Source organism: Triticum aestivum, chromosome 5B, assembly GCF_018294505.1.
Source record: "Triticum aestivum cultivar Chinese Spring chromosome 5B, IWGSC CS RefSeq v2.1, whole genome shotgun sequence".
In the NCBI taxonomy this organism is placed as follows: Eukaryota; Viridiplantae; Streptophyta; class Magnoliopsida; order Poales; family Poaceae; genus Triticum; species Triticum aestivum.
Window position 1 is genome coordinate 113,658,119 of NC_057807.1, and position 13,353 is coordinate 113,671,471.

The 13,353-nt window shown below is 42.9% G+C and overlaps 1 protein-coding gene and 3 non-coding genes across 4 annotated transcripts; all 4 read right to left on the reverse strand.

Moving 5' to 3' along the window:
• Nucleotides 1-1,025: 1,025 nt before the first annotated feature.
• Nucleotides 1,026-4,870, reverse strand: LOC123110693 (heat shock cognate 70 kDa protein 2). The gene is made up of 2 exons (XM_044531284.1): nucleotides 4,513-4,870; nucleotides 1,026-2,954 (listed from the first exon to the last, which is right to left on the reverse strand). The coding sequence occupies exons 1-2, from the start codon at nucleotides 4,724-4,726 to the stop codon at nucleotides 1,225-1,227; spliced, it is 1,944 nt and encodes a 647-aa protein (XP_044387219.1). The 5' UTR covers nucleotides 4,727-4,870; the 3' UTR covers nucleotides 1,026-1,224.
• On the reverse strand, nucleotides 3,143-3,289 carry LOC123118256 (small nucleolar RNA F1/F2/snoR5a). The gene has a single exon (XR_006457806.1). It is a non-coding gene; the product is annotated as a small nucleolar RNA F1/F2/snoR5a (small nucleolar RNA).
• Nucleotides 3,316-3,399, reverse strand: LOC123118075 (small nucleolar RNA Z196/R39/R59 family). The gene has a single exon (XR_006457697.1). It is a non-coding gene; the product is annotated as a small nucleolar RNA Z196/R39/R59 family (small nucleolar RNA).
• On the reverse strand, nucleotides 3,484-3,570 carry LOC123118073 (small nucleolar RNA Z195/SNORD33/SNORD32 family). The gene has a single exon (XR_006457695.1). It is a non-coding gene; the product is annotated as a small nucleolar RNA Z195/SNORD33/SNORD32 family (small nucleolar RNA).
• Nucleotides 4,871-13,353: the final 8,483 nt, after the last annotated feature.

Sequence of the window (13,353 nt, forward strand, 5' to 3'; positions counted from 1 at the left end):
TGACGCTCTTGCTAAAATCAGCCTCAAAGTTACTTATCGAAATTGCTGCTACGATCACTTGGCCATCCCCGATTGTATCCATAGACATCCATGGTGGCAGCTACTCCATAATATCCACCGTCACTGCTTTTCATATAAATAGCCTCCTGAAATTAATACGTAACGCTAGATTAGTCAGTAAATATTCTCACAAAAAAAATATTAGTCGTAAATAGAGGGCCAAGCAAAGGAACTAGCGTTTGGCTGATTAGTGCCAACATGCTTGGGTGGGAGCTCAATGTATGGGAGCTGAAGATGAACGGAGCTCAGTGAACGTGATAAACTTGATGCTTTCGCTTCCATGCTGGCACCCGCATTTAAACAGTTACTATTGAAAGGAGGGAGTATGAAGTTTGAACTTTCAAAACAAGATGAAAACTAGCACACCAATCAGCGGTTAGAAGATGATACGTCCAGTGTATCTAAGCCTGAACTGTACGCCGACCGACGCAATGTTCCGTCTGTTCCAGGTGAAGTTTTAGTCCGCCTTTGGTTAAAAGAAAAGTTTCAATCACGGACATACATGGTAGCAGCATTTATAGACATGACCTGAACGATAATAGAATCCTAACTTAAACCTAAAGACGCCAACAAACTTGGTACGCCAACAAACTTGGTATAATCAAACACAAGCTCTACATGGCTCCATCTACCCAGGGCACTCCATCAGGGATGCCGCCGCCACTATCTAACACAGGACCGATCCAATAACATTAATAAAAATGAAATTCAATAAAATTCCTTGTTTTGTAGAAAAAAAATTAAAGTACAAAGGATTATACTTTCTGTAGGCTAACAAATATCATAAAATTTGAGTAAAACTTAGAGACAACCGTGGTAAACATTGAGAAAACAAAGTGACAGAAAACATAAGAGAAAGAAATCCAAGGAAAAAAATAGAAACAACAGGACCGATCCAGCAATTAACACCACAACAAAAAAAAGCATAAACACAGAATCAAAGTAATATAAAGGTACAGTAGAAATACCAACAAACTAATAATATACTTAGACGTGAGACATCATAACCCTTGATCCACTACCACGAATGTTGCAACTCGCACGGAATAACTCCGACCACTCGGAAGCAAAACAATAACCACCACAACCTCAAGTCTCAGATAACACAGACACGGTATAATAAGCAGCAGGCTTCGCCGCCTCTGCAACAGAACAACTGACTGTTTAGTCGACCTCCTCGATCTTGGGGCCAGGGCCGCCGGATGCAGCTGGGGTGTCGTCGTCCATGCCGCCCTCCATGTCGGCACCAGCACCCTGGTACATCTTGGCGATGATGGGGTTGCACAGGGCCTCCAGCTCCTTCATCTTGTCCTCGAACTCATCCGCCTCAGCGAGCTGGTTCGTGTCCAGCCATTGGATGGCAGCATCGATGGCATCCTCGATCTTCTTCTTGTCGTCGGCCGGCAGCTTGGAGGCGATCTTCTCGTCCTTGATGGTATTGCGCATGTTGTACGAGTAGTTCTCCAGGGCATTCTTGGACTCCGCCTTCTTCTTGTGCTCCTCGTCCTCCGACTTGTACTTCTCAGCCTCCTGGACCATCTTCTCGATCTCCTCCTTGCTCAGCCTGCCCTTGTCATTGGTGATGGTGATCTTGTTCTTCTGCCCAGTCGTCTTGTCCTCAGCAGACACGTTCAGGATACCATTGGCATCGATGTCAAAGCAGACCGTGATCTGGGGAACTCCCCTGGGTGCGGGAGGGATGCCAGACAGCTCGAACTTGCCAAGGAGGTTGTTGTCACGGGTCCTTGTCCTCTCACCCTCGTACACCTGGATGAGCACACCAGGCTGGTTGTCCGAGTAGGTGGAGAAGACCTGCTCCTTCTTGGTGGGGATGGTGGTGTTCCTTGGAATCAAAACTGTCATCACACCCCCAGCTGTCTCCAGACCAAGAGAAAGAGGAGTGACATCCAATAACAGCAGGTCCTGGACCTTCTCGTTGCCCTCTCCGCTCAAGATGGCAGCCTGGACAGCAGCCCCGTACGCAACAGCCTCATCAGGGTTGATGCTCTTGCACAGCTCCTTGCCGTTGAAGAAGTCCTGGAGAAGCTGCTGCACTTTGGGAATCCTAGTGGAACCACCAACAAGGACAACATCGTGCACGGTGCTCTTGTCCATCTTTGCATCCCTGAGACACTTCTCCACAGGCTCCATACACTTCCTGAACAGATCCATGTTCATCTCCTCAAACCTGGCCCGGGTGATGGTGGAGTAGAAGTCAATGCCCTCAAACAGCGAGTCAATCTCAATGGTGGTCTGTGCAGTGGAGGAGAGAGTCCTCTTTGCCCTCTCACAGGATGTCCTCAGCCTCCGAAGAGCTCTCGGGTTGCCACTGATGTCCTTCTTGTTCTTCCTCTTGAACTCCTGGACGAAGTGGTTGACCATCCTGTTATCAAAGTCCTCACCACCAAGATGAGTGTCACCAGCTGTGGCTTTAACCTCAAAGATGCCCTCCTCAATGGTGAGAAGAGAGACATCAAAGGTACCACCTCCAAGATCAAAGATGAGGACATTCTTCTCACCAACACTGGAAGCCTTCTTGTCAAGACCATAAGCAATGGCAGCAGCTGTTGGCTCGTTGATGATACGAAGGACATTGATGCCAGCAATGACACCAGCATCCTTGGTAGCCTGCCTCTGCGAGTCATTGAAGTATGCAGGTACAGTGACAACAGCATTCTTCACAGTGCTGCCAAGGAAAGCTTCTGCAATCTCACGCATCTTGATGAGGACCATAGAGGATATCTCCTCAGCTGCAAACTGCTTCTCCTCACCCTTGTACTGGACATTAATCATAGGCTTGTCACCAGGTCCAGCAACAACCTTGAAGGGCCACAGCTTAATGTCACTCTGGACAGTTGAATCGGTAAATCTCCGGCCAATGAGACGCTTGGCATCTGCATACAAGAGTTCACATCAGAAATTGCATTAAAAAAAACTAATACGTAAACAGTAGTCATAATATGAAAAGTTCATTCACAGACGAGACTTGGGTAGAAAACATGGTTAGTATTTAAATGGGCTGGAAACAGGACTGTATCTAAGAGGACCCTTATGCAATAATAAACCCTCATCATAAGCAAAGTAATATAAACAGGTAGTATATAGTAACTTAGAGGCTCATTATGAGCAGCCAGTGTCGCAAAGTTTCGTTCCTCCTCATTTTTTGCCATGTTTAGAGACACAGAATCACAAAAAAGGCAAAAAAAAAGTCAGATACCAAATTGCATTTAGTGTAAAAGCAACATAAACCTGTCATGCAATCTCAGCCGAAAGATGGTGATCTTGTTTATAACAATCACAGTGATTCAGCAAATGGGATTGTTTGCATCACAGATTGCACAGCAACAAAACAGGTTCAGCATTTTGGCTTTCAGAATTCAAAAGTTCAATCATATCAAAATATCTCAACAGTAAAAATAGCATGGGAGGTCAAATGGTAGTGCATGGTATAAGTTGATCATCACAGTGAATACAGAAATGTGGTATGGTTATGATATCATCACTTCTCCCATCAAGAATGAACCAAACAAAAATGAACCAGTACAACAAAATCCAGTAGGTAACAAAAAATGCAATGAGAGATTGAGCTGCAGATTGTTCAGATTGAAAACCATGAAAGCTATGAGCACATTTAGCTTGCTACACTATTTTGCCACAATCTAAAATTAGACGGGCAAAAAAGGAGCAAATCACAAGTTTGCCCCAATTCCGCTTCACAAAACATGGTAGCAAACTTAATGGCCCAAAGCCATCCATCATAAATTCAGCAGAAAAGCGCTTGGATTTTATTTCATCATCAATCTGCTAGCTCCAGAAATAAAACAAATACAACAATAATAACTAATTCAAAAGATAAAGCTACACAAATTGGCGCAGAACAGCTACAGATAATGAGAATCAATGAAGTGTGCAGTGAACAACAAGCCTGCCATAGAACCAAGTGGGATTTGATAAAGAATCGTTTCAATTTACGATCCGCTAGAATTATTCTCCAACAGAATAGCTAATTGACAATGTAGATTTAAGTCATGTTAAACCAAACACACTTGGCAAGACAAAGCAATCAAACCCTATAATACAACATAACCAATATAGATATCATCTGAGTCACATGTCCATTTAGTATAAAATAACTCACTGTCCAGATCTACTTTACACAAGTAGACTAAGTGGGACCAAACAATTCACAAGATCGAACTGCGCAAGTTATATATGTTTATACTAACAGATCTGAAACCTCAATACCAACCAGCTAACAGCTACCTCTAGTAACAAACCGTTAGCAGCACGGATCTAAGCGACCAAGACCAACAATATATATCAGACTAGAACACATGCAAATAATACTAAAACACACTAAACAGAGTAGATCGAGGTAGACTACTAATCACTTTATGAAAACAGTAAACAGATCTGAGCTTGTAACGGATGCAGAAGTAAAGAGACGCTCACCGAAGACGGTGTTGATGGGGTTCATCGCCACCTGGTTCTTGGCAGCGTCGCCGATGAGGCGCTCGGAGTCGGTGAAGGCCACGTACGACGGCGTGGTGCGGTTGCCCTGGTCATTGGCAATGATTTCGACCCTGTCGTGCTGCCACACGCCGACGCACGAGTACGTCGTGCCGAGGTCGATGCCGATCGCCGGCCCATCGCCCTTCGCCGCCATCTCTCTCGCTCCGGAGAACTTGAAGCTCTCTGTTTTTCTTCCGGAGGAGGAGAAGCGGCGGCGGGTTGAGGAGGAGGGGGAGGACTAGGGTTTGAAGAGGAAGAGTAGAGGAGGCGGAACCGGGGATTTTGTAGGACAGAAGAGGGCTCGTGGAACTCTAGAAGGTTCCTGGGCTGCGGGTCGGGATATTAGAGCCGTTCAGATCCGATCCTGCGGTTGATGGCGCAGGATGCCCTTTCCGCGGACGCCTCCCTGTTTGGAAGATGTTGCTTTTTTTCATTTTTGCGAATCTCGGTTTGGGATGTTCAAACGGCTAGTTTTTACACTTTCGGCAAAAGAGTTTGCTTCCATATAAGTCGAAGGAATCAGGCTATGAGTCCCGATAACACCCACACCTATGGGCGTTAAGGGGTATCTCCACACGTCTAAGTGTGGGTAAAATAGATAACGCCCACACGCCCATACGTCAGGCCTCCTACCTTACGGTCCTGCACGTCCCGCGTGACAGTCACCGCGCATCCCCGCAGTTGTCATGGTCCGGACCCTCTTTCATGTTCGGTTAACTGCAGTTGTCATGTCGATGAACGCCATGTCTGGCAACTACAGTTGCCATGGTTGCTCAACTGCAGTTGTCATCTTAGTTCAAGTGCCAAATGCCATTTTTGGACAACTGCAGTTGTTGCCATGTATGGTCTGGTCTACTACAATTGCCATAATTTGAAAATTTTAGGAGTTGTCACCTACTAACACTAGGCAGTTGCCACCTAGCACTACAAAAAGACATGGCAACATAATATATCCGGGTAAAGAGAGAGTTATCATCTGCTTACAAGCACACTAGGGCAGTTTCCATGTACCTGCAAAACACATGGCAACTGACAGCTTTGGGTATGGGAGAGAAGACGGGCGTGTGGCCGAACTGATAAACGCCCACACACTAGCCCTTCTGCGTGCGTGAAAGGCGAACTGCTAAACGCCCACACACCAGCCCCTCCGTGTGGTGAACCGGACGTGTGGACGACCGAATGAATGCCCACACACCAGCCCAATCCTACGTGGCATAAAAAATCTGGCAAACCACGCCAAGATTCGTGCAAACACAAACAGACGTTGATCCATGCGTGTGGGCGAGATGCAAACGCCCACACGTGTGGGCATTATCTTTTCCGAAGGCTATTGTGTCGATTAACAGTTTAAAAAAATGTATGTGGGTTACGTGGCTCAACTTTTACAGTGATCGCTTCTGATGTAACTCCGCTAGCTTTATTTGTTGCAGCCCAATGGACTATGGGTCAGTTTAGTTGCCTTCCTGACGAACTCGTGCCTCACCACAAGTGTGCCTGAAACCTACCTTAGACTTGTTTGGATAGTATCCTGAGCATTCGACAGCATGTCTGGCCTGAAAAGTCTGTCATCATCATTAGCCTGGGTCAATCCAGGCACCACCATTAGCCTGAGGCCAGGCCACCGATTTCACAAAGCCTGGTGGGTGCCTGGCGATGGCTTAGTGTTAAAATATTCAGCTGGGCTAGTGGGCTCCACAGCTATACGTATTGTTGATCCTATAAAATGCTCTCGAATGCTTTTCCAGGTCAGGGCATCAACCAAGCGTCATTCTCTCAGGCCAACCTGACCAGCATACAACACAGGTGCTCTCAGGCCCGTTCCAGGCATTGAATTTTCAGGCACCGCGGCCAGGACTCAAACCAAACATGCCCTATGTCGTCCCGCTTCTCATCCTGCCCACTTTTCTCTAGTAGTGACTTTGTGGGCGATGTAGATTGAGCGATGGAAGTTGATCCACGAAGGCGAACATCAAAGTTCAATGTCCATACATATGTTCATATAAATCGTTATCTATTTGGTCTTGAGATTGCAACACCAAAGTCCAAGACTAAACCACCGGTGCAGGCACCTACTGTAAACCGGCTTGGATTTCACCACTGTCGAGTTGTCGTAAAATGAATGTTGATGTTGCGGTTAACAAGAACATGATGAGGGGCTTTATATCAGATGTGTGCCACAATGATGCCGGCTCGTATATAGGTTCGCCAGCTCTTGTTTACCAGGGTTTGATGGGTCCTACAATCCTCAAGGCTCTTGCATGTGGAGAAGCCTTCGCTCTGGCAAATGATCTTATGTTGTAACATATCAAAGTTGCATCAGACTGCAAAACAGTGGTCATCGCTATCCACAGTGGCACATTGGGCCTAATAGCACCAATTGTGAAGGAGATATGAGAAAATACAAGGGACTTTCTATCTTGCAATTTTATTTTTGAAGGCCGGCTTTCAAACATGGGGCCGCATAGGTAAGTTCGACATGCTTTACATCTAGATGATGAGGTATGATACGTCTCCATCGTATCTATAATTTTTTATTGTTCCATGCCAATATACTACAATTTTCATATACTTTTGGCAACTTTTTATATTATTTTTGGGACTAACATATTGATCCAGTGCCCAGTGCCAGTTCCTGTTTGTTGCAAGTTTTATGTTTCGCAGAAAACCCATATCAAATGGAGTCCAAATGGGATAAAAACGGACGGAGAATATTTTTGGAATATTTGTGATATTTGGGAAGAAGAATCAACGTGAGACGGTGCCCGAGGGGGCCACGAGGCAGGGGGCGCGCCCCTGACCCTCGTGGGCACCCCATAAGGCGGTTGCCGCTCTTCTTTTGCCGCAAGAAAGCTAATTTTCGGGAAAAAAATCGTGGCGAAAGTTTCAATCCAATCGGAGTTACAGATCTCCGGATATATAAGAAACGGTGAAAGGGCAGAATCAGGGAGCTCAGAAACAGAGAGAGACAGAGAGGCAGATCCAATCTCGGAGGGGCTCTCGCCCCTCCCTCGCCATGGAGACCATGAACCATAGGGGAAACCCTTCTCCCATCTAGGGAGAAGGTCAAGGAAGAAGAAGAAGAAGAAGGGGGGCTCTCTTCCCCTCGCTTCCGGTGACGCCGGAACGCCGCCGGGGCCATCATCATCATCGCGATCTACACCAACACCGCCGTCATCTTCACCAACATCTCCATCACCTTCCCCCATCTATATTCAGCGGCCCACTCTCCCGCAACCCGATGTACCCTCTACTTGAACATGGTGCTTTATGCTTCATATTATTATCCAATGATGTGTTTGAAGGAAATATGCCCTAGAGGCAATAATAAAGTTATTATTTATTTCCTTATTTCATGATAAATGTTTATTATTCATGCTAGAATTGTATTAACCGGAAACATAATACATGTGTGAATACATAGACAAACATAGTGTCACTAGTATGCCTCTACTTGACTAGCTCGTTAATCAAAGATGGTTAAGTTTCCTAACCATAGACATGAGTTGTCATTTGATTAACGGGATCACATCATTAGTAGAATGATGTGATTGACTTGACCCATTCCGTTAGCTTAGCACTTGATCGTTTAGTATGTTGCTATTGCTTTCTTCATGACTTATACACGTTCCTATAACTATGAGATTATGCAACTCCCGTTTACCGGAGGAACACTTTGTGTGCTACCAAACGTCACAATGTAACTGGGTGATTATAAAGGTGCTCTACAGGTGTCTCCGAAGGTACTTGTTGGGTTGGCGTATTTCGAGATTAGGATTTGTCACTCCGATTGTCGGAGAGGTATCTCTGGGCCCACTCGGTAATGCACATTGCTACGTCTTGAGCTTGCGTTGGTTTTCCTCGAAGAGGAGAGGGTGATGCAGCGATAGTAGCGTAAGTATTTCCCTCAGTTTTTGAGAACCAAGGTATCAATCCAGTAGGAGGCTCCTCAAAAGTCCCACGCACCTACACAAACAAACTAAGAACTCGCAACCAACGCAATAAAGGGGTTGTCAATCCCTTCACAGCCACTTGCGAAAGTGAGATCTAATAAAGATAGTAAGATAAGATAAATATATTTTTGGTATTTTATAATATAGATGCAAAAAGTAAAGATGCAAATAAAAGTAGATTGGAAGCAAATATGATAAGAGATAGACCCGGGGGCCATAGGTTTCACTAGTGGCTTCTCTCAAGATAGCATAAGTATTACGGTGGGTGAACAAATTACTGTCGAGCAATTGATAGAAAAGCGCATAGTTATGAGATTATCTAGGCATGATCATGTATATAGGCATCACGTCTATAACAAGTAGACCGACTCCTGCCTGCATCTACTACTATTACTCCACACATCGACCGACTCCTGCCTGCATCTAGAGTATTAAATTCATAAGAACAGAGTAACGCATTAAGCAAGATGACATGATGTAGAGGGATAAACTCAAGCAATATGATATAAACCCCATCTTGTTATCCTCGATGGCAACAATAGAATACGTGCCTTGCAACCCTTTCTGTCACTGGGTAAGGGCACCGCAAGATTGAACCCAAAGCTAAGCACTTCTCCCATGGCAAGAAAGATCAATCTAGTAGGCCAAACCAAACTGATAATTCGAAGAGACTTGCAAAGATAACTCAATCATACATAAAAGAATTCAGAGAAGATTCAAATATTATTCATAGATAAACTTGATCATAAACCCACAATTCATCGGATCTCGAAAAACACACCGCAAAAAGAGTTTACATCGAATAGATCTCCACAAGAGAGGGGGAGAACATTGTATTGAGATCCAAAAAGAGAGAAGAAGCCATCTAGCTAATAACTATGGACCAGTAAGTCTGTGGTAAACTACTCACAACTCATCGGAGGGGCAAGAATGTTGATGTAGAGGCCCTCCATGGTCGATTCCCCCTCCGGCAGAATGCCGGCGAAGGCTCCAAAATGGGATCTCGCGGATACAGAAGGTTACGATGGTGGAAATTGTGTTTCGTCCTGCTCCTGAATGTTTTCGGGGTACGTAGGTATATATAGGAGGAAGAAGTACGTCGGTGGCCGCCCGAGGGGCCCACGAGATAGGGGCGCGCCCTATAGGGGGGCGCCCTCCTATCTCGTGGGAGCCTCGGCGGCTTCTTGGCTTGCACTCCAAGTCCTCGGGATCACGTTCTTTCCAAAAATCACGCTCCCAAAGGTTTCATTCCGTTTGGACTCCATTTGATATTCCTTTTCTTTGAAATACTGAAATAGGCAAAGAAACAACAATATGGGCTGGGCCTCCGGTTAGTAGGTTAGTCCCAAAAATGATATAAATGTGTAAAATAAAGCCCATAAACATCCAAAAGGGGTAATATAATAGCATGGAACAATAAAAAATTATAGATACGTTGGAGACGTATCAAGCATCCCCAAGTTTAATTCCTGCTCGCCCTCGAGTAGGTAAATGATAAAAAGAGAATTTTTGACGTGGAATGCTACCTAGCATAATTCATGATGTAATTTTCTTTATTGTGGCATGAATGTTCAGATCCAAATGATTCAAAATAAAAGTTCATGTTGATAAAAGAAATAGTAACACTTCAAGCATACTAATCAAAGTAATCATGTCTTCTCAAAATAACATGGCAAAAGAAAGTTCATCCCTACAAAATCATATAGTTAGGTTATGCTTCATTTTTGTCACACAAAGATGTTCCCAACTTCTATACCCCCGATGACAAGCCAAGCAATTGTTTCATACTTAAATAATCTCAAACTTTTTCAACCTTCACGCAATACATGAGCGTGAGCCATGGATATAGCACTATGGGTGGAATAGAATATGATGATGGGGATTATGTGGAGAAGACAAAAAAGGAGAAAGTCTCACATTGACGAGGATAATCAACGGGCTATGGAGATGCCCATTAATTGATGTCAACATGAGGAGTAGGAATTGCCATGCAATGGATGCACTAGAGCTATAAATGAATGCTCAACAAAAGAAAACTAGTGGGTGTGCATCCAACTTGCTTGCTCACGAAGACCTAGGACATTTGAGGAAGCCCATCGTAGGAATATACAAGCCAAGTTCTATAATGAAAAATTCCCACTAGTATGAAAAAGACAACTTATGAGACTCACTATAAGAAAAACATGGTGCTACTTTGAAGCACAATATATGAGACTCACTACATGAAGAATAAGGTGCTACTTTGAAGCACAAGTGTGGAAAAAGAGATAGTAACATTGCCCTTTTTATTTATATTTTTTTCCTTTTTTTTCTTTGGGCCTTTCTTTTTTTGGCCTTTCTTCTTTTTTTTTTCTTTGGGAAATGTTCTAATAATGATGATCATCACACTTCTATTGATTATAACAAAAGAATTACAACTCGAAACTAGAACAAGATATGACTCTATATGAATGCCTCTAGCGGTGTACTGGGATGGTGTAATGAATCAAGAGTGACATGTATGAAAATAATGCATGGTGGCTTTGCCACAAATACGATGTCAACTACATGATCATGCAATGGCAATATGACAAAAGTAAAGTATGTCATGATGATGATAAACAGAACGGTGGAAAGTTGCATGGCAATATATCTCGGAATGGCTATGGAAATGCCATAATAGGTAGGTATGGTGACTGTTTTGAGGAAGATATAGGGAGGTTTATGTGTGATAGAGCGTATCTTATCACGGGGTTTGGATGCACCGGTGAAGTTTGCACCAACTCTCAAGGTGAGAAAGGGCAATGCACGGTACCGAAGAGGCTAGCAAAGGCGGAAAGGTAAAAGTGCGTATAATCCATGGACTCAACATTAGTCAAAAGAACTCATATACTTATTGCAAAAATTTATAAGTCATCAAAAACCAAGTACTACGCGCATGCTCCTAGGGGGATAGATTGGTAGGAAAAGACCATCGCTCATCCCCGATCGCCACTCATAAGGGTGCACAAGCCAGGTACACTTCATGTTTCAAATTTGTTACACAACTTTAACCATACGTGCATGCTAGGGACTTGCTAACTTCAACACAAGCATTCTTTAAATTCATAATCAACCAACTAGCATGACTTTAATATCACTACCTCCACATCTCAAAACAATTATCAAGTATCAAATTGATCATAACATCCAATTATCTTCCTATGATAGTTTTTATTATACCCAACTTGGATGCCTACCATTCTAGGACCAATTTTATAACCATAGAAAATACCATGCTATTCTAAAAGACACTCAAAATAATATAAGTGAAGCATGAGAGACTAGTAATTTCTTGAAAATTAAATCACCACCATGCTCTAAAAGATATAGGTGAAGAACTAGAGCAAAAACTATCAAGCTCAAAAGATATAAGTGAAGCACATAGAGTATTCTAGCAAATTCTAATCAAATAGGCTTCTCCAAAAAGGTGTGTACAGCAAGGATGATTGTGGTAAACTAAAAAAAGCAAAGACTAATATAATACACGACGCTCCAAGCAAAACACATATCATGTGGCGAATAAAAATATAGTTCCAAGTAAAGTTACCAATGAACGAAGACGAAAGAGGGGATGCCTTCCCGGGGCATCCCCAATCTTAGGCTTTTGGATATTCTTGAATATCTTGGGGTGCCATGGGCATCCCCAAGCTTAGGCTCTTGCCACCCTTTATTCCATAGTCCATAAAAGCTTTACCCGAAACTTGAAAACTTCACAACACAAAACTCAACAGGAAATCTTATAAGCTCCGTTAGTGAAAGAAAACAAAACCACCACATAAGGTACTACAATGAACTCATTATTTATTTAATTTGGTGTTAAACCTACTGTATTCCAACTTCTCTATGGTTCATAAACTATTTTACTAGCCATAGATGCATCAAAATAAGCAAACAACACACGAAAAACAGAATCTGTCAAAAACAGAACAGTCTGTAGCAATCTGTAACTAACGCAAACTTCTGGAACTCTAAAAATCCTACCAAAATAGGAAGTCCTGGACAATTTGTTTATTGAACAGCAGCAAAAATAATCAACGCAAAATCACGTTTCTGTGATTTAAAAAAATTATATTCGTGCGTGCAAAGTTTCTGTTTTTCAGCAGAATCAAATCAACTATCATCGTAGGTTATCCTATAGGTTCTACTTGGCACAAACACTAATTAAAAGATAAAAACACATCCAAACAGAAGGTAGATGCAAGATTTATTACTAAACAGAAGCAAAAACAAAAAACATAAAGAAAATTGGGTTGCCTCCCAACTAGCGTTATCGTTTAACGCCCCTAGCTAGGCATAAAAGCGAAGATAGATCTAACGAGTGCCATCTTTGGCACTAAATTCATAAGTAGCCCGCATGATAGATTCATAAGGTAATTTGACTTTCTTTCTTGGAAAGTGCTCCATGCCTTTCTTTAATGGAAATTGGAATCTAATATTCCCTTCCTTCATATCAATAATCGCGCCAATTGTTCTAAGGAAAGGTCTACCAAGAATAATAGGGCAAGAAAGATTGCAATCTATATCCAGAACGATAAAATCCACGGGCACCAAATTTCTATTTGCAACAATGAGAACATCATTGATCCTTCCCATTGGCTTTTTAATGATGGAATCCGCAAGGTGCAAATTTAAAGAGCAATCATCAAGATCATGGAAACGTAGAATATCACATAAAGTTTTCAGAATCGTGGAAACACTAGCACCCAAATCACACAAAGCAAAATACTCATAATCTTTAATTCTAATCTTTATAGTAGGTTCCCACTCATCATTAAGTTTTCTAGGTATAGAAACTTCCAAATTAAGTTTT